Below are 22,189 nucleotides of genomic sequence, written 5' to 3'. Positions count from 1 at the left end.
TCAATATGTAGGTTGTTAAGAATCCAGACACAATGTTATTAACATATAAACATATGATTATACTTAAACATCATTTAACAAGTATTACAAACATCTTCTTATGCTTTATAAGGTATACTTCCATATATATCACAAACTGCATACAAAAATGTATTAGGAGGAGACTTCACAAAACTGGCCCAACTTGACAGAACTGCTAAAAGCTAGACTTCGCATACAACCAACGGATGCACTACTATTTACAAACCTGAAAAGAAAAATTTTGGAGAGGGTGAGCCTCCATTTCGATGAAATAAATAATCAACATAATCTATATCACATACACTTAATACAATTTCCACCCAATCACATAACTTTCCATGATATTCATAGTTTAGGTATAAAGTCATACCATTCTACTCAATTCATTACAATCATCATAAAAGAAATACAATTCAATAATTATGGTTAGTTCTCACGGCTTGTGGATCCCCTTTAATGTGCTGCTCCGCCTCATCCTCACATATCACACACGTAAGCTGCTCCGCCTCATCTCACATTATACACTTTTATAGCCTCTCTAGGCTTTAGCCTCCCAAGGCTTTATATATATATCTTTTTTTTTTCACAGGGGAATCCACCATTCACATGCACATATGCACTTAACATCACAATTCAATCATTTCACTTATATCATATTTCAGCAATAACAATTGTTCCACTCAACACCAATCATTTCCATCTCAGTCATTCAAACATAAACAATATTAAGCAAACGCAACCATTTGCGGAACATTTGATTAAATATATGAACATAGCAAATATTAACTATTTACTTACTCAAAATATACTTATTCCTTTAGCATATAAGAACCTCCTTTCTCCACAACTTCCTTTCCAGGCCTTTGAGTACCTGTCAATACATTCATCAATTCACATTTCATGCATATTACAAATATTCATGTAAATGCGAGTTCTAATGCATTACAAGATCATCCCCTCTCTAATTCATAGGTCTAACTCTTCCTCTAAGACTCTCAATTACTGTTTTAATATCCTATAAACATTTCCCATCTAGTTAAATACCAATTTAACTCAAATTAACATCAATAAATTGCATAAAACTAATCTCCAACATTTCTGTTTTCTAGACAGAATTTAGTACCAAGGTATATTTATTGCTGGGCAAAATTGGCTTAATAAAAAAATCTCATATTAAATAGACATATCCATTTATGCGTCTAGTTTCATCTCCAAGAAGAATTACTCAATTCCGACTTCTATAGATTTAATTATTTTCAAATTACTGAGCAAGGGTCATACAGCTAGTTGTACCCGAGCAGCAATCTGTTTGCTCAATTTAAGCAACCAAAACGGCAAAAATAGCAAAATCACAAAACTACAAAGTTATAGAGGACTCTTTAAAATTTCCATAGACACCAATTAAGCTTAATTTGGACTTATATAACCTATGTTATGCCTAAAATACAGAACATCAAGGTTGCTGAAATTTTGACAGTTTTCTATCTTAACATACTTAAACTTAAATCAAGCTTAATCTTTATGCAATCATTCAATACTCTACTAATTCATGATAATCAGACCTTTAATTAATCAATGAGAGCATCAAATGAAGTTTTTCCAATTTGTAATCAAGAACCCTAATGACAAATTAATAACACTCAAGTAACAACTTACCAATTTCAGCTTTTGGGTTGCTAATATGCTTTAGCTTTAGCTTGGCTCCTTCAATAGTTAGCAAAATCCTATCTTAATCTTAAGTTTTTCTAGGTATTCCACTCCTCTCTCTTATTCCAAATTTTGTGTTTTTGGCCATGTACGAATTTTAGAGAAATGAAGAGGTAAAATGAGCTTGTTCATGGTTCCAATTTTCAATATTTCTCTCTTAATGCCACCACCTACTAAACTATTTTTATCACCCTAAATTAATTCTTACTAACCATATATAGATACTAACTTTTAATTGTATCTTTTAAGTCCAATCTATTTACCCAACCTTCAACTATTGGTTCAATTAAGTCTTAAGGCTTAATACACATAACCCAAGTACTTAATCAACTTATCTAAATTAATAATATAATATCAAGCTTCTTATTCTCTACTTATAATTAATATATATCTGTTCTCATAAAATAAAAATATCATTGATATACCATCATATGCCCAATGATTACATGTAAATGCACATAACATGGATGATGAGAAAATGCAGGCGTTACAGTAAGCACTTTGCATGATTATTTTACTAATTTTATATATTATATATAATTTAATTTATAATAATATTAGTTTAAATATAAATTTTACTTTTATCTTTATAATATTTCTATAGTCATTTATAAAAATCATATAATATATGTAACACCCGGAATTTTTATATATTTAATAATGAGTTTTTATTTAAGTTAATTTTAGCTTTATTATTATTGGGTTTAATTTGAAATGATTTAATGAAAAATTTAATATTAATCAAATAAATGAGTTATTTTCTATACCCAATTAGTTTGAAATTTTAAGAAATTATTCAAGTAAATTATTTGAGAAATGATTATATTTTGGTTATTCAAAATTTTTCCAAATGCATATTTATATAAGTAAAATTATATATTGGAAAATTATGGTAGAATTATAAAGGATGTGTTTATAAAAGAATTTTGGAAAAATTGATTATTTAATTTAATTGTGTGTAGGATTTAATTGGAGGATTATTTTGGAATAAGGATTAAAAGTATAATTTTATTTTTATGGGGTTTTAATGGAAATTTGTGAGTTTGGTATTTTCGTAAATAAATATGTCGGTCAGGGGTATTTTTGTAATTGTATATTTTCAATAATTCGGATTTGGCCCAAATTAAATAGTTAGGGGCTTAATTGAAAGGCTAAAAAGAAGTTTGGGGGTTAAATTGGAGTTCTGCAGGATGAAATTGTAAGTAATTAAGAAAGTTGAGGGACCAAATTGCAATAAGGAAAAGTTCAGGGGTCAAATGTCGATATTGAAGGGAAAGAAATCGGGAAGAAGAAGGGAGGAAGAGAGATGTCGGGGGGAGAGAGAGGAGGCGGAGGAAGGAGGCTGCAGGCCTGCGGTCGTGGCGTGACAGCGGCGGCTCTACATGCGAGGAGGAAGATGGTCGAAGCTTCCATTGGGCGTCGGTGGTCGCCGATCTTGGTGCGCCGATCGACTCCTCGGCCTCGGCTTTGTTTTACAAGTGTATGGTGGCCGGAAATGGAAGATCCGGTGGAGAGAGAAAATGGTGAGGATGGACGATCGGAGGACATATCCCGACTCTTCTGCTCGAAGCTTCGCGATGGCGCTGGTTTCGTGGCGATCGGGCTTCGTTGGCAAATCGACGGTCGAGATCGTCCGCAAATCTCTCCCGGATGATCGGGTGTCGGATCGGAAAATCAGAAGTGGGGATCGTCCTCGGTATCGTTGTGAGTCCGATGGTGTGTTCGGATCGTCGATCGGACCGTGAGCGATCGGCGTCTCGGTAATTTTCTCCGCCGTTGATTTTAGAAATTCTTGGTTTAATTGTGTCTATTGGATTATATTGTGTATTTGATGATTTTGTGAGTCAAAATAATTGTCGCCTCGGGTCGGGAAATAGTGAAGTTTGGGGACCCGACTCCTATTGTTTGAATCGTTAAGTATTTGGAGTGTTTTTCCGGCAGTCCTGGACCCGTTTTCACGGAGGGTAATGTTCGTGTTGTAGGGAGGTTCTTTCTAAGTCGAGATTCTTGGTCGGTCCAAGAGTCTAGACCTAGGATTAATGATGGATCGTCTCGTATTGATAAATTGTTTTCCGTGATTCCGGAGGGAGCTAGAGGTCGCCAATCCCTGTGAGTTAAAGTCATTTAATCATTGCACTATTGCTAAGTCCGATTTAATATGCTATTTTGAAAGTTTATGCATAATATGGTTATTAGTATCGCGAACGTAAATGATTTCACTGGACTATTAATTATTGAAAATAATATAAATATTATTATTAGTAACGTTATAATAATACGGATATTATTATTCACGACACGAATTGCACGTTGCCTTATCCTAAACTTTTAATCTTTATTTTGATATGTGTTGAATGATTTCATTAGACAATGATATTTATTAAATGTGGTGATTGTGATTTGGGAAATGTGGCTTGTAGAACATGCCACCGATGGGTTACAAATTAATGATCATGGACATGTAATAAGATTTTCATGGGTTTGCCTCGGTCGAGCATGGCTCTACCGGGCTGATTTGTGTAAATTGCTCGGCTTATTTGGATACTTAAGTGACCGGAGGTAAGGTCCCCGGTCGAGCATTGCTCTCGGCCAGTCTTATTGGATTAAGAGAGCCGAATGGCTACTAGATTTCTTATTTGGATATTTAAGTGACGGTGGAGGTAAGGTCCTGGTCGAGCATTGCCTTATTGGATTAAGAGAGCCGAATGGCTACTAGATTTTGGGGTTTAGGGTTCTCTAGAGCCACTCGTCCCGTAAAAGTAAAAATATATTTTTATTTATTCATTTATTAATTTATTGTGGTATGATTATAATATGGATTGTATTTACGTGCATGGTTGATATTTTGATTCGAATGATTAATATTTTATGTGAAGGAAATAGTAGGGTATGATTATAGTATGATTTGAATAATCTATGTTTTCTGAGAAGAAGCAATAGTCCCTAGATTATTTGATTTTAACTCACTCTCGAGACTGACAGTCTCCATTTATGTTTTTTTTCAGATTCGTGACTGTTAGTTCTCCCGCGACTCTTATTCAGTAACCCGACTCCTTCATCATCGGGTGATGTATTTGATTTGGTATGTAAATTGGTAAATCTTAGATTCTCCGCAGTAGTAATAGTAAATGTATCAGTTGTAAATTTTCTGAGCTTCTGGTCTCGCCTAGTTTTTCTGGCAGACCGAAGTATTTATGTAGAATGTAGCTATTAAGATAATTTTTGGTTTTAATAATATTAATTTGAGATGAGATTTGTTTAAATCAGTGAGTGTCAGGCTTACTACGGGTTTCGGTGGCCTTAAGCCTACCCATTCCCTAGTGCCGGTCACGGGCCCACGGGTGGGGTCGTGACAATATATAGTCTTGTTAAATTTTTATATTTATTATATGCTAATGTAGATACTAACCATATATAGATACTAACTTTTAATTGTATCTTTTAAGTCCAATCTATTTACCCAACCTTCAACTATTGGTTCAATTAAGTCTTAAGGCTTAATACACATAACCCAAGTACTTAATCAACTTATCTAAATTAATAATATAATATCAAGCTTCTTATTCTCTACTTATAATTAATATATATCTGTTCTCATAAAATAAAAATATCATTGATATACCATCATATGCCCAATGATTACATGTAAATGCACATAACATGGATGATGAGAAAATGCAGGCGTTACAGTAAGCACTTTGCATGATTATTTTACTAATTTTATATATTATATATAATTTAATTTATAATAATATTAGTATAAATATAAATTTTACTTTTATCTTTATAATATTTCTATAGTCATTTATAAAAATCATATAATATATAGTCTTGTTAAATTTTTATATTTATTATATGCTAATGTAAATAAATATGAAAAGTATATATATTTATCAACTTTTTAATCTTGTAATTATTTCATTGCACTAATAAGTTTTATGCATTCTTATAATAATTATTTTTAAAAAGAAAATATATTGTTATAAATCTTGCTATTTATTTATTTATTATTATTATTATTACTTTTTAATATTACATACATATAGATTAAAGCTCCTTTCTAATTATTATATTTGACCAATAAGTTTTCAAACGTGTCATAAATTTAAATTTTTTATAATTCAAATTTAGAATTTATATTCTTTATTATTATTATATATATATATATATATATATATATATATATATAAATATAGATATATATTTTATTAGAAAGATAATAAGATCTGTTATTAATATGTAGTAGTCATAATAATTATTATACTTATTATAATTACTTTTTAAGAATATAATGGTCTTATACCTATATTTATTATTAGTATTTAAGATCATATTTAATTTTTTTATAAATATTATATTAATATTTTTATAAATATGTCATGTGTTATTTTCTAATTGAAAAACAACATGACATGACTTTTATCATAAATACAGTAAAGAATACATATATAGACATATAAATTTTAAACACTTTAATCTTTAATTTAATAAATATCTAAATTAATTATAACCACTTATTAGTCCTTTTATAGTATTTATTTATAATATACTTTAAAATCCCCCTTCAAACACAAGTAGGTACATTCAAATGTCATTTGATATAAACGTGAAATACTCCCTCTCAAATGTGATAGATAACCAAACTAGGTTTTTAAGATTAGATATCTAGTCTAGAAATAATAAAAAAAAAGTGTATATTAACTTTTGAAATGGATAAAAATGACTAAATAAATAAGTGAATGACGATTTTAAAATAATAAGATTATATTTTATTAGGTATTTAATCTAACAATTTTAATAAGTTTTTTTTTTTTATATCTTTTATATAATTGTGCTTGAGAATTTATATAATATAATTAATAGAATACAAGATAATTTAACATTGAGTGGAAAAGGAACACTATATTAACTTTTGAAATGGATAGAAGTGACCAAATAATCATCTATGAAGATTTTGAAATAATATAATTAATAGGATACAAAGATTATTTAACATTGAGTGGAAAAAGGAACTCGAAAGAAGATATATAAGTAGAAAAAGAAAAAGAAGAAGAAAAAGAGATTGTTGAGAGTGGGATTTGAACCCACGCCCTTTCGGACCAGAACCTTAATCTGGCGCCTTAGACCAACTCGGCCATCTCAACACAGTTGTATAGCTTTTGGAGCATTTTTATCCATAGAACATTAATCCGCCAACATTTCAATATTTCACACATGTAAACTTTTATCGTTTCTCATTGAAATCTGTTAAATAATTAATCACATTTGAAAAAAATATAAAAGAAGAATAAAATAGAAATAATACTGAAAGAGATATTAAAATGTTATAGTATATATTATTATATTAATAAAAAAATTAATATTATTATGTTAAAATTTTATAATTAGTTTTAAAAATTTTAATTTAATTTTTATAATTTTATTATAATTTAATTTTAATTAAATATATAAATTTTAAATTTATAAATAATTGTTATAAATTTTAACTAAATCTAATATTACTCTTAAATGAATCTATTTAATTACTTGGAAAATGAATGTCTCTCATCTTTGCCTTTTGAAGGTAATAAAAATGCTAATCCTAAGAATTGACAGAAACCAGTTTGCTTTATATACTCATCCCTTTCACTTTTCCTTTTGGGTCACTTGTTTTTCGCATGCATTTGTCGTCCAGGATTTGTATTATGCCATAGTCACTCTATAATGCTACTTTATATATATATATATATATATATATAAGTCCTAATTTTCTAAATTTTTATTACTAATGTTTTACAATTTATATTCCTAAACAATAGTATAATTTATTCTACTTCTTGGGAAATCAAATATATATAATATTAATTTTTGAAATTAATTTTTTTTTTATATGTATACTAATTTTTGAGATATAAAATTTTTGTTTTGATATGTATATTTATTTTTGACTTATAAAATTCAAGTTTATGTGTAATTTTGTATTATTATATTAATAAGATTTTATAATTTTAAAAAATTAAGAACATATAAAAATAGTTAATTTGTTATTATTTTTAAAATCTTATAAACCGGTATTAAATATAATTTTTTTATCAAATTACATTTATCAACTTGATTTTATGATTAAAATAATGGTAACAGTCATGCAATTTATATATAAAGAAAATATTCAGAAACAAGTGTGATAAAAAATAATGTAAAAATGACGCTAAGTATGCAAAGATTGGATTTGATTTTTAGTTAATATCTAAAGATAAATTAGATATATGCTTAAATAATAAGATGTAGCTTACGCTTGCTATCTTACGAGAAAAGTTTAAAAGTTAAACAAAATGATGCTGAATTGAATCAGCTCTTGACATCACCAGCAATTTGATTTGATTGCGTAATTACATGTATATGTTTTGGCTATGCAACTTCAATAATTTCTATTTTTTCAAAAGTAATTTGATCACTTTGTCAAAAAGCAAAACCTCTTTGGTTAACTTAAGATAAAATTAGACGTCTAATCCACTACAAAGGCCTTTGTTTTTATATTGCCTTAAGAATAGCATGATAATGTGTTTATCCAAATTCTTTTCTTTTGCACAAACATCAAATAAAATTATTTCACTTATAAACTGTGGATGAGAGGAAGTCACCTTTTGAAATTGAATTAGGATATGACTACAGAAGTTCATGCTTCTTAATTTTCATTTCGGTCCAAAGTATATCAACATCCACTTTAAAAAGCCACTCCCTCTTTTTATCTTCTCAAAATTAAGCTCAATTTCATCCATTATCGCTATTTTTATCAATAAAGTTACAAATTATATTTACAAAATACATCCGTCAATTTTATTGTTAATTATATCTCTGTGATCATTAGTAAATTTCAAATTTTTGTAATAATATTTAATCGAATTCTATATATATGGAACTAAAGAGACTTCAAATTCGAGTCTTTTTTTTTATCAATCTTATACTATAATCGTAATAATTTATAACAAATGACATATAAGCGAATCATTATTTTAATTATGTAGCTCATAGGTCTAATAAGGCTTCCAGTAGATTATGAAAAAAATTATTTTGGCTATCAAAATCTAATGAATGTGATTTAAAAATATAAGTGACCATGAATTAAGGTTCAATAACTAAATATGATAAAAAAAAAGTGTGAAATTGAAGAAAAATTAAATGACATTGAATACCCAAAATCACTAAAATGCACTCTATAAATTCAACTATCAAATATACGAACCTTTGACAGGAGAAATCTCTAGCATGAAAATGATGTGTGTAGGGTTATGTGAGACTGTTTCTGCACAAAATTCCATGTAGTGTGCCTTTCATTCTATGTTGATTGCCACTGGGTTGGCCTTTGTCGAAGACTTTAGGCTTTGTTTCTAATGTTATTTTCTTCCCAACTTGAAATTTCTACCATTCAATCTCCCAATCATAAATCTCATCATTGTTTCTATTATTAAGATTAAAGGATAAGTCTCACTTTTCGTATAATTTGTCTTGCTCTATGAATGGTCAGTCCAAAACCTAACAAAAGATTCCTGCTAAATTCAGGAATAATGACCCTAATGCTCACATAACTTTATTTTAGGATTCATTTTGGTAACAGTGATCATCAGATAATGAATATACAAAAAATACAAGGTGTTTAAATTGTCTTTTGATTGTGTGATACAAATTTAAAACTCAATTCTAATTACTGCCCTAGTCATATTAGTGATTTAACTCATTATTTTGATGAATATGTAATACCTTCATTGAATTATGTCATTTATTGGTATGTAGTCCTTTTATTTGTAATGAATCTATTGTCTTGAAATCAATGCAATTATATTATTTTAATCTATTACCGATTTGACTAAGATAATAACTAGTATTAAGCTTAGACACATGTGTTATAATCATTTGGTATATATTTTTATATACTACAATATGGTGACCCCATTTATTACCAAAATGAAACGAGAAAAAAAGAATTAGTGGCCAAAATAAATCTTAAAATAAAGTTAAGTGGCCACTAGGGTCATTCAAAGTCTTTTTAACTGCAATTGGGTTAGGGACTTTTATTTATATTGTTTCAATTGTTTTTTATATATAAAACAAAATGTATGAATTACTTAGGCAAGGAATATATATTTAAAAATCATTACTTTATTTTGTAAGATTCTCGTTATGAAAATGTTGAATCTTATTTTCTTTATTACGAAAAAGGAGAGAAAATTTAAATCTTAAGATATTCATCTATTGTCATTATTGAATTTATGGATACATTATATAATTAGTAATTAATAATAAATTTATGTAATATATTGATGTCAAATATAATAACATGCCTCTTAAAATAAAATTTAAGTCTTCATTAGTGAGTAAAAAGTAAATTCTGAAAGTACATCAATTTGATTGATGATCTTTTCTATATATGTAGTTTTAAATATGTTAAAAAATAAGAATAAATAACTCTTCAAATTGAATTTAATCTTAGATAAATTGAATAAATTAGAAGTGCAAAATTCTTAACTAAAAATTCTATAAATGAATTTAAGTTCAGTCCAATCAGGTAGCTTAGTGCTAGCCATTAGATGATTAAAGAGAAAAGGTTTACCCTAATATCGTGTGGTCTGAAACTTCCATTGTTGTGATTTATTTTATATAATTAAATATTTTAGTGTTAGTCCAAGATGAAATTTGATTTTGGTGGCTCATATCTTGAGTTCAAATGCTTATTAGTTTAAATTCAATAAGCTGATATTTTTTATTATTTTTAAAATGTGACTATCTATGATATTTAAAATGGCAAGAATTCCCATCGGAAATGTTATGATTTTTTTTTTTTTAAATGTATCAATTGTGACTTTATATCACAATGAACTTGAATTATAAATATTTTTTGATATTAATCTTATATAAAATTACATAATCGATATTACAACTGAAAATAAACTTTAAATTATAACTAAATTTTATGATTAGATAAAATCTTAAGATATTAAATGTATATAAAATTAAATTATAATTAAAATTATAGATGAATCGAATTAATTACTAAATATTTAAACTTTAATCCAATATAAAATTTGTCTAAATTATTTTAATAAATTTTATTTAACTAATAATTTAAAATTTAAAAGTAAAATTAAATAAAATCTAATTCGACTTGGATTGATTGTTGCTTTAATCGTATAAGAGACAAAAAGAGTAGTGCAAGTTTTTTCCACGTTTAAATGTAAAAATATGGAGTCACAAAAATGATTTAAAATTCTGAGGAAGGCGCGTGGAAATGGTGCAAGGCAAGTGCAGAATATAGATGTGAATGGAAGACAACTGTCGGTCCACACGGTTGACTTGCTGACTCATGTCAGTAAAAGAAAACAAAAGGAAAACCTTCGAGTCTTTAAATTTCTTTTATTTATTTTTAAAACTTTAATTTATTTTATTTAATTTTTAAAAATTTAGTGTTATTAAATAAAATTTAGTATATTTTTAATATATGTATTTTAGATATTTAATAAAAATTAATAAAATTAAAATAAAAATTAAAAATTTTAATAAAATAAAATAAAATTAACAACTTAAAAATATATTTCACCAAAACAAAACAAAATAAAAGAGATGAATTCTAAGACAAATGGAAGAGAAGCTGTTAGTAAAACAACTCTGACTCGATTATCTCTTCATTCTTTTCTCCACTTTTTACTTTATATCATATGTGACTTGTGAATTGCATTTGGACCGCCAAACACTTGAATCATGCGAACTTTTATGGGTCTACATAAGTCTTTGTCCTTTATAATAACAAATGATAATAATAATAATAATAATCCTATATGCATATGTTATAAGTTATGTTCTTAAACGATATTTAAAATTAATGTATTTATAATTTTCTATATGTGAATGTAATTTCATATGACAATACGCATATAAATAATATTATTTTAAATATAAATTATAAGGATTGAGTTCAAATTTAATAAGTCGAGTAATAAATTTAATTATATCAAAATTTTGATAAATAAACGTGGATAAAACTAATTGGAAAACCACGTAAAATTTTATCTTTTATAGTAAAAGTTTGATTGTGATATATACCGGAAATTCATACCACTAAAAAGGGCAAAAAAGAAAAATATAAATCTATGTTCTGGCATTTCAATGGTGTGCTTCTATCACATGAATAATAATAGCAAAAATACAATAGAAAGTAGTAGACAATAGAGAGAAGTGGGTAGGTCCCACAAACTGTGTTAGTAAATTGTAACAGCATTTTTAGGAGTCCTAGTCTACATGTGATTATAAGGATGTGTGACCTAATCAAGGGCAGTATATACCTTAACCTTAGGGCCCCCCCCCCGCCCTCCCCCTTCTCCCCTCTTTATATAAGTTACTTGGTATCTTGCCATTCAACAAAGAACACAACACCGAATATCAACTATCGAAGCAAATATGAAGAGAAACTCTTTTGTTTTTCTAATTTTTTTTCTTCTTCTTACTGTATCTTCAACATCTGCTCGTCTCTTGGCTACTCCTAGACAAGGTAATCTTTCTTCTTTTGTTTAATTTGCAGTTTCTTTCTTCATGAATATAAATAAGATTCTTGAACTGAATATGGTCTCTTGATGTTTTATAGATGGAAAAGAGGTAAAGGGTCATGTGATTCCTGAGGCAAGTTCGTTACCAGAGACGAAGGAAGATATATCCAATGTAAGGAATATCGGATTCTTGATTTTACTTTGTAATTCTTGATATGCCATTGGTTCCGTGATTGATCTTTCCTTTTCTTTTCTTGTTAAATCTGTTTGCAGCTGATGGGATCAGAGGAATGTGACGAGGAAGATGAAGAATGCCAGAAGAGAAGGATGGTAGCAGAGGCTCATTTGGATTACATCTACACTCAACACCATAAGAAGCCTTGAGTATTATTATAAAAGTACATAAAAAAATTTTAAAAAAGAAAAAGAAAAAAAAGAACCATGAAAGAAATATAGAATATCTGGAGTCTGGAGTTGTATTAGAGAAGATGCAGCAATATGTCAAGATTATATGTAACATATATTATGGTTTGAGAAACTGCCAATGTTATATAGTACTGCAAATTGCATCTCTCCTAAGTTTGGTCTCTTTAACCTTAAAAACTAAATAGAAATCTGATACCATAGAAGATGAGTTGAGAAGTGTTATTGGTCTCTTTAACCTTAAAATGTAAATAGAAATCTGATACTATAGAAGATGAGTTGAGAAGTGTTAGGAATCTTTCTCAACTTCTATTTTCTGGGGCCTCTAGTTTTGAAGCAATCCAAAATAGTTAACTTCACTCTTGTCATTATTGAATCGCGGAATGCAATAGTTAATTATTTTTTAAGGTCCCTGGTCTGTAAGAGAGAGATATCTCTAACTAAAGAACACAGAATAATCAAAGCTCAAAAATAGAAAAAAACGAATAGAAATTTAATGGCAATCGGAGATCACGTTCTGGTGTTGTGTCGGTAGAGCACTATCGGACGAAAAATTTGATTATTCGTTTCAATGGAAAATGTTAAACCATCTGGCAGGGATTAATATAAGCACAGGGCAGATGTCACCTAAGAATCACATTGATATGGATCTTTTCATAAATTCCACAAGTCAATCCACACACACACACCCCCCTTGAAACATTGAAAGCAAGTGAAAAATCAACCTAAGCAGTTTTACACAGCCGTACAGGCTAGAAAAAGATATTTCCAACCCAAAGCTGTTGCTGGTTTCATATTGTGACAGATTATGAAGGAAATCTTTCATGCCCATGCCAAACTAAGACAGGCAGTACAATTTCCGACTCTTACATCCAGGGATTATTAAATTTTTAAAGATCGTAGTATTCTGTCATCTTTGTCCACATGATATATGAAAAAACAATTTGCAAACAATTTTGAATATGACATAGAAAGCGAGACTCAATTTAAAGCAATAAGGTCAAGCATTACTTTAAAATGAAACATTCATTCCAGGAAAAACTGCATACCAAACGTCCAACAATGACGGATAAGAAACCACAAAACACAGTACATTACTCTCTCCTTAGTAATGTAAGTAAGAGACGAGCACAAATATAGCTATGCTAGATATCCAAAAAGGAAAAGAGATAATAAAAGAGAAGGAAAAAAAAGACAGGAACAAGAAAATAAAATAGATTAGAGTAACGCATAGACCCATAAGCCAATCTTGAAGCTGAAAGAGAAAAGAACAGACTGCTTTTCCTTCTGTTTGTCGGCATCAACAGGTGATCAAGTGCGGACCCACCTCGGTACATTCAAAAAACAACATATACGGACCACACACCAACCACATTAGTGAAGAAGTTGAGGCATATAACTAGCTAACAATTATGTATTTCTATTGGACTATAAATGAGGAAAGAAAAAAGTTATTAAGGAAAAAAAAAAACAAGCGGGAAAATTACAGGAAAGCTCTCAGCACCGTTTTGATGCACAACAAAAATTACCATCATACAACTATCCGCAATACTCATGTACCATAAACATGAAATTCCTTGTAAGTGTCTCCCTGCCAATCAGCCACTGTGTCCTGTTTCAAACTGAGCCCTATCCATCCTTATCCTAGCAAAACAGAGAGACATAAAATGATGTTATATAGCAAAAATCACAAGGGTTAAGTAGTAGTAATAAAAGCAACGAAATTAGGCATAATAGATTTTAAATCTTGGTAGAAGAAATGGTCCAGACACTACATTCTGAACTGAGTGCACCAAAAGAAAAATGGAATGACAGAAGAGAACAAGCCTTTGCCTTGCTCTTCTAAAAAGATTATGTTTGTAAGATCAAACCATGATCTTCCAATAACAAAGAATACTGCCTTAAAGCTGTGCAAAAGTTCAACCACAACATTCTAGATTAGAGGTGCTAATTTTAACCTCCTTGCACAAACCCCAAGCACTTAGGTGCAATGAGAACTACAGAGAACAGACAACTAATTGGCAGTGTGCCTGCTGCAAGAGTATAGATACTAAGAAGAATTGCGGTAATGGAGCACCTTGATAGTGTTGATAAAGATGGAAACATACAATCAAATGATTAATATACACATAATCCAGTGACAAAGTATTCAGAACTTTGGACACACAGCCTGATATATGAATATCTAGTCATTAAGCCATCAAAATCTAGCACAAAAGGCAAACACCCAGAGACATGGGATCAAACATCAAACAGGATCAGATAATGAACCCACCATGCCATGTAGCTAATGGAGAAAAACAAGTGGTAAGCCTAACCCTTGGATAGGTACAGATATGACAAGGTTTACCTTTTTCTAAAGAGTGCCTTACCATTTTAGTACCACTTGTCAGTTCCAAGTCATGAACTGAACTTTCTGACATGCAGTTTACATGCACAATGGGACCCTTAGAATTCTCATTTGCAGTTCCTATATCACCGCCCTTCAAGGAGAGTGTCAAGTGCATTGCTGCTTTGAACATCCATTTCTTCCTTTGTTGACTATAATAATCTTCAAATAGCTCACCACACAAAACACATACACATTGGTTTTCATCAGCAAGAACCATAGGCTCATCCTCATCCACTGTCCTCCCAAATTCATCCATGGAAACAGATGACTCAATTCCAAATGGAATTTCAGCCTTTCCCGCAACCCAGTTCCCTAAATCTGCATACCATCTCCTCACCCTATTTAAACCATCTGGTTCTGGCTTACTCCAAATATGCCATTCTAAGTGCCTATCAAGCCTTTCCTTAAGCTTAAGTTGCAAGCCGCATATGCTGCATTGATGTGGAAAGTCATCAAACAATGCACCAATCACATGTGGATGTGATTCTCGGATAACATCTGACTTGAACTCCAATCCTATGAGACTTTCTATCTCTGGTGCGGTTGGCTGAGGCACCGCAGCAGAGCTTTTAACGTCAGGTTTGGGAAAGGATGCTTCATCCTTGGTGGATGAAAGAGATGTAGCAGAAGATGCTGGGACAGAGGAAGCTGGTTTGGAGCTAGAGTTAGTAATGGTTGGGTTCTGTGATTGTGATGGAGTAGGTGACTCAGGCGGCAAGGGAGAGGATGTCTCCGATTTTGATGCTGATATCAAACCCTTGGCTACTAATGAACTCAAAAGGTTTGATATTGGGTTCGCAGCCTTATTCACTGAATTTGATGATTGTATAGATGAAGGTGGAGGACCAGGAGGCAGCGGTGGCTGCTCTTCTTTTTTCTCAGAAATATTTGAGGTAACTGATGTATCATTATCTGACAGAGGAGCTGATGCTGAACTAATCCTTGCCCCAGAAGATTTATATTGTGGAGGAGGGCCACTTGGAAGAGGAGGCTGAATGCTGGACTGTGATGGTGTCTTTCCAACGTCCTGAAAAGATTTACTAGGAAGCCCACCATTGGTTATACTAGAGAGAATTCCACTACTCATAACAGCAGCCAACAAACTACTTGTGCTTGATTGTCCTGAAGTTTGTGCACTGAGTGGAGTTGACATGTCTGGTGCAGAACTTTCTGATGTTGATGAAGTTCCAATGTTGGAAACAGGAATCAGGTGCGGCTTTTTGATCTGACCAGAGGGTTCAACATGTTTGGATTCTGCTTGTCTTGGCTGAGAAAAAGGATACTGGCGGTTTAGTTGTATAGAAGGTAGCGGAGGCGCTGAAGTTGGCGAGTCTTCGTTCTGCAGTCTTTTCAAACTGCCAGGCTGTACTTTTGACGGGAGCAAATTTCCTGACAATTGATGGGTCTTATAGTCAGGGCGAGGTAGTGATTGAGATAGCGGGAGGTCTTGTTCAGCTGAACTTTGAAATTGTTGATTCGGATAAAGTGCTGGAAATGAAGGTGACAGTGGGTTTTGGTGCACGGGTGACTGTCCAGATGGCAATGCAGCCCCAGGAGACTGAAACCTTTGTTGTGCTAACGTTCCATGAGACCCTGATTTTGTATTTGCTGAAAACCCAGAGCCTGAGTTCCCCGTATGTGGTCGAACAGGCATTCTGGCCAAGGAGGAACTTGCACTCAACCCACCAAGAGTAGCAGAGTAGCCATCTGTCTGACCAGTATTAGAACCAGAAGACCCAGGAATTAACAGGCCATCAGTTGGATGAGACTCCTTCAGTCGCCATGGAGAGGATAAACGATGCCCAAGAGAAATTTGTTCTCTCTGTTCAGTGGATTGCAAGTCAGAAGAAGTTTCTCGCTCAAACCTTGACATCACCTCAAGTGCATTTTGTGGTTTTCTGAATTGATTCTCAAACTCCTGCACAAGGACAAAGCAGCAAATACAATAAAATAAAGAATTCATAACAAGGACTTCTGTCGACCAGGATTCACGAAGTATTAGCATGAAAACTCATCAATTTTGTGCAAAAACCCACTATAAATAAGTTCATCAACTACAAAACTAGGTTGCCTCACAGATACTGTGGAGCGTGGAGAGATATCAGTAAAGCATTTCTACTAGCAATATTTACTAGGGATGCAAGAAATTGATGTCACAATTCATAGCATAAACTAGAGAAGCATCAAAAATAAGTTGAAGAACCTCAGGTTTAGTTAAAGGTTCTCACTAAATCATTCTTACCAATTTCTCTGAACCATCAGGAGTCCAACGATCTTTCCTCGAGGTAATGGAGAGATTGGCTGCATCATGATCAGATAACCTAGAATGCATATCCCACATAAACTCCTCTTCCTCAGAGTTTTTCCAGCTAGCAGACACTGCAGTGGTGCTTTTACTTGCATTGCTCTGTGTTCGCTGTAGATGCAAATCAACATTAACAGGCTTGGATGTTGAGTAATTTGGAAATCCATGCTTCACAGTAAACCCATTTTTCTGGCCAGATATTGTTTCTGTAGCACTGTTCCCAGCCCCATACCAAGGTTTTTCATGTCCTTCGGCAGCAACTCTTCCGCTTGTTCTTCCAATTCCCAAGCCTGAGATCCTTGAGATTTCAGAATTATATTCAAAATCTCCATAAGTGGAACCAATTTTCTTCTCATGACCAGGATCACTTAGTATTTCTCTTTGAGTGTGTTGAATGTTCTGAAAATACATTATATCATGAACCCACAGAAAAGGAAACCAGTAGCATTACCTGAATCAAAATAAGGAAAAGCAACTTTACATACATGCATTTTAACAGGAGGATCTACCCATGAGCGTCCAGCAGCAATACTAGCTGCTCTTTCCGGCCTCTCAACATCCTCTGCTGTGTTGGGTATGGGAACAGTCAGGTCAGTAGCCATTCCTTTTGCCTTCATCAAATAGAAACAAACAGACAATACCATAAGCAAAAACATTGAGCAGAACAAGCAACAGCTCTCTTCTAAGTTGTGAGAAATTCGTCAGCTCACTCAAACCTTTTTGTTAAAATTTCTGCATCAGAACTTATCACATACAAGAAAATCATATGCATCAATAGTCAACCAAAACAATACTAGATTATGCATAGAATTACAGGAATGCTATTCAGAAAAATGCTGCTTCTGGATAAACTAGATTTGCTACGCAAAAAATTAGTGGATACATTAGTTTGGCTGATGCTGGTTTGGATGCTTACCCAGTCTTTTTCCATTGAATTAAGTTTGGTAAGAACTGTTTTTAGTAGATGAGAAAGCAGTCCTTGGTCTAAGGCTTATCTAGTAAACTCAAACCTTTGCGATTTTTTGCAAATCTTTTATGTCCAAATGAGGAAGTATCCCTATTGCCTATATTTACATACATGAGCTTTACAATATCTTCCTCCTGATACTAGAGACTAAATTTAAGGAATCAGATAGTTCGTTACTCTGAGAAATATCCAGAAATCAACAATATCAAACATGATTGATTTATTCCACTTACCCTACTTGACTGCTGAAGATGCTGTATTTCCAAGATCTTGGGATTAATATGAATACTCCGCCGAGACTGAGAATCCAGCCTCGAAGTTGCAGCACTGGACGACGAACCATTCAATGCAGAAGCAAAGCCAAGTTCCTTCTCAATCATTTGAAGTGACTGAGGTGGGAAGACTCCTTTCCAAGTTCCAAAAAGATGCCGCATACTCGAATGCACAGGAGGATCAACCTGCCTGTATGCCTTGCAGAACACCTAATATGCAGAACAAATTAGCTCATCAATTGTATTGACAAAAGCGAAATCTGTATTTGGCAGGAAAAATGCACTAGTGCAGTAGGTGGATGAAGAAATGAAACCACAAGAAACAGAACAAAAGCCACATGCAAATAATTAATATTGAAAATTATAGTATGAATTGCAATAATATGGCCTTCTCAAGTATTTCTTCAGATAAACATCCTTTTTTATCACAATAATTATCATTTAGAAGAGAGGCATGCCATGCCACAGTACGAAACTCTAACCTCAGGTAGTCTGGCAGCAAAATATTTTATGTAATCCCTCCCGATATTCTTTACAATGCTGTCTAAAAGATAAAGTGATGGCAACTTTTGATCGCTGGGAACCTGCAAATTAATTTAATGATCAGATATGATATGGAAAGTAAAGTTTCGTGGAGCATGAGTAACAGCCTAACACCGCAGAAAGAGGATCAAAATACATTAACAATTATTTTTGCTGCAAATGATTTTTTGAGAGAGGAATCTTAGTAGTATCTCCATAAGAAAAAGAAGCAAGAAGGAAAAAAAAAAAAGGAAAAGATAACATATATACAATGAGAAAGAATGGTGCTCTCATGTTGAAGGAATCCATATTGAGTTAAAAAGAAGCAATGTGTTTCATTATTCTACACAAGATATATGGTCAAATAGAACCCAACTCTCAACTGATTTGTTAAATCAATCCATTACTTTCGATCAGTTTGATCCTTTGTTGCCATCCAATTGCACTGGTGTGCTGTTTGCAGCACTTCTAACCAGATTACTCAATCGTAACTACAACATGAAATTAAGCCTGCCTTGAGGATTGATAATATATGGTCCAGAGTCTCACCACCTCAGCAGAACTAAAAAAGCAATGAGAATTCCTTGTATGAAAAAGTAAAAAGGACACGAATTCATTTAATAATATACGATTGTCACATGTCAAAATCTATTGAAAGAAATACTGCACCCAATACAAACAGGTCCACAAATGAATAAACCCATATGTTAAAAGGCACCTACAAAGCTCATACATAATATTAACCTCTTGCAGGTACACAGCAACATATTTTGGCAGATAATCTCTGAGCAAGTCCGTACAGAAAGCAAAACCACAAGAGCATGACAAATTCATATGATTGGCAACAAGCATAACTTATTGCCACTGAGAAACTGCAATTTTCAAGAAACCTGTATGAACTGCTCAAGCTTAAAAGGTTCACTATATTAGCTAATCAAGAAGAGCCTCAAATTAGATAGTTAGGCAATTCGACGCGAAAGGTTGTGATTTTTTGCATCCAGGACATCGTTCATGACAATTGTCGTAAACATCAAAACTGTAGAATCTCAAAAGTTATCATTAATGTGTGGTTACACTCTTATATATATGTATATATGTATATATCACAAACAAGACCACATACTAGTACCCTTTATTTTTCTTTGGAACTATATTTCAATCACATTCAACTTTACAATTCAATTCAAAACAACAAACTGTGGGGATGGATCACCTCAAGAATATTAGCGCAAACAGTGGTAGCAATAGCTTTAGCTGCATGAAGATTCTCTCCAGCAATTATAGTCAAATTAGTAATAATCGGCTTCGAATTAAAAGTCAATTCCGCTAGAGCCGTCTTGTACTGACTCACTAGCTCGTGATACTGCTGTGGCTGTGGATGATACGCGCCGCCACCGCCGCCAACTTCTGAATCTCTGTCATTAATTACCCTAAATCTCGCTGCGGAAGAAGGCGGTAATGATGTCGCAGTAGCTGGTCTAAACGGACGGCCGTTAGGGTTTGTTTGATCCTCTGTTAATCGGGGCTTCTTTAACGCTCCTCCTCCTGCTGCTTGTTCTCTTGATCTATCGAATGATCTACGCGTACTCTCCATTTCCATTACCGTAACTGATTACATAAAATCATAAACCCTAACCCTAATCCTATCTCTTATTATTCCCAATCTACTCTTTCATTACACGGCAACAATTACTCATATCAAAACTTATAAATTAAATGACACAAACTAACAAAAATGAAAAAGAAAAAATACAAAGTAGGGATTTTATTAATGAGGTTAACAAAATTGAATCTAGAAAAAAAAATTAAAGGGAAAAAGAAAAAAAGAAGAAGTAAAAACCTAATTTCTATACAGATATCTTATGATACATACAGAGAGAGAGATTAATTCAAATAAAACAGAAATTAACAAGTTGATACAGAGAGATAAGAAAGAGAAGGCGAGTCGATAGAGAGAGAGAGAGAGAGTGAAAGCTGGTTTCGAGACAAATGAGCGCTGTTGAATGGAAAGAGAGGGATTGATTTTGCTTTTCATTTTTATTTTTATTTTTATTCTTCTGTACTATTATATAAAAGTTTTCCAATTTTGGACCTTTTTATTTTAGTAACTCATTTTATTAATTTTATGTTTTTACAAAAAGTTATGTCAACAAAAACCATCGCGAGGTTCGAATTCTCTGTAGCCAAATTGCACTCTATAAACGAAATTAAAAATTTAAGTTTTCCTATGAAAAATTTGGAAAAGTGGGTTAAGATTATTAAGAAGTATAAAAGTGGTTCTTGACCAATGAAAAGAACAAGGAAATAAGACCCTACCCTAATTCAAGACCTTGGGAGATTGACTCCATTATTCAAGACTGTCTTGCCTTCTCTGTTTTTTGTTAAAAGATGTTCTAACAAGCTTGAGGATTGGGTAGCAAGAACAACTTTGAATGGTTCTATTCCTAGTTGTTGGGTGGCTATCCCGCCCCTTCTTTATTGAACATTATCCTTAGATGATATTAATGCATTCTCTTTTAATTGATAAAAAAAAAAAAAAAAAAAAAGCTCGTTTTATCATTATTGAGCTTATGGCCCGTCGTATGGCCTCTTATATGGAACTCGTTATATCAAAAGAAAAAAAGAAAAGCTATCTGAATTTTCATTTTTAAAATTTTACTTATTGAATTTATTTATTTTAGTTGAGTGCTTGAATTTTATAAATAGTATACTTAGCGCTTTTATATCATTGTGTTGAACTCGAGTAGATTTCACTGTTCCTTTGCCCATTAGTATGACCATTAGTGCTTTTATACCACTGTGTTGAACTTGCGTATTTCACTGTTACTTTGTCCTGCACGTCTGGAGAATCTCTTCCTTGGGCATTACTTCATCAGCATTCAGATTCACATCTATCACTCTGGGATCATATATGCGCTGAATTCAATGCTCTACAATTGGATAAAGAGTGTTACAAAATCCTAGCTCATACTCTATGGCAAGTTTGGAAGTCCCGTAACAAGCTAGCCTTTGAAAATATCTGGCAAAAGGAAATAGATGTTGTTTCCCAGGTTGCAAAAGACATCC

General features: G+C 32.1%; 2 protein-coding genes and 1 non-coding gene across 5 annotated transcripts; 1 reads left to right on the top strand and 2 right to left on the bottom strand.

Moving 5' to 3' along the window:
- Nucleotides 1–6,791: 6,791 nt before the first annotated feature.
- On the bottom strand, nt 6,792–6,872 carry TRNAL-AAG. The gene has a single exon. It is a non-coding gene; the product is annotated as a tRNA-Leu (tRNA).
- A 5,214-nt stretch (nt 6,873–12,086) lies between these two features.
- LOC125371290 (putative phytosulfokines 6) lies at nt 12,087–12,821 on the top strand. Its single transcript, XM_048379884.1, has 3 exons — nt 12,087–12,247; nt 12,341–12,414; nt 12,516–12,821. The coding sequence occupies exons 1-3, from the start codon at nt 12,157–12,159 to the stop codon at nt 12,624–12,626; spliced, it is 276 nt and encodes a 91-aa protein (XP_048235841.1). The 5' UTR covers nt 12,087–12,156; the 3' UTR covers nt 12,627–12,821.
- Nucleotides 12,822–13,672: 851 nt separating this feature from the next.
- On the bottom strand, nt 13,673–21,278 carry LOC8288386 (polyadenylation and cleavage factor homolog 4). Of its 3 annotated transcripts, none has more exons than XM_002528544.4 (7): nt 20,337–21,278; nt 19,084–19,185; nt 18,563–18,811; nt 17,848–17,973; nt 17,300–17,761; nt 15,016–16,975; nt 13,673–14,309 (listed from the first exon to the last, which is right to left on the bottom strand). In XM_002528544.4, exons 1-7 carry the CDS (start codon nt 20,721–20,723, stop codon nt 14,305–14,307), a joined length of 3,291 nt encoding a protein of 1,096 aa, XP_002528590.3. In that variant the 5' UTR covers nt 20,724–21,278; the 3' UTR covers nt 13,673–14,304. The 3 variants fall into 3 exon arrangements, with proteins under 3 accessions (XP_002528590.3, XP_015580498.2, XP_048235840.1); XM_015725012.3 differs by having other exon boundaries at nt 15,038–16,975; nt 20,337–21,264; XM_048379883.1 differs by having other exon boundaries at nt 19,531–20,479.
- Between the last annotated feature and the right edge of the window lie 911 nt (nt 21,279–22,189).

This window comes from Ricinus communis, chromosome 10 (assembly GCF_019578655.1).
Source record: "Ricinus communis isolate WT05 ecotype wild-type chromosome 10, ASM1957865v1, whole genome shotgun sequence".
NCBI classification, from domain to species: domain Eukaryota; kingdom Viridiplantae; phylum Streptophyta; class Magnoliopsida; order Malpighiales; family Euphorbiaceae; genus Ricinus; species Ricinus communis.
Note: the sequence above shows the minus strand (reverse complement) of the source record. Positions and strands in the feature narration are given on the sequence as shown.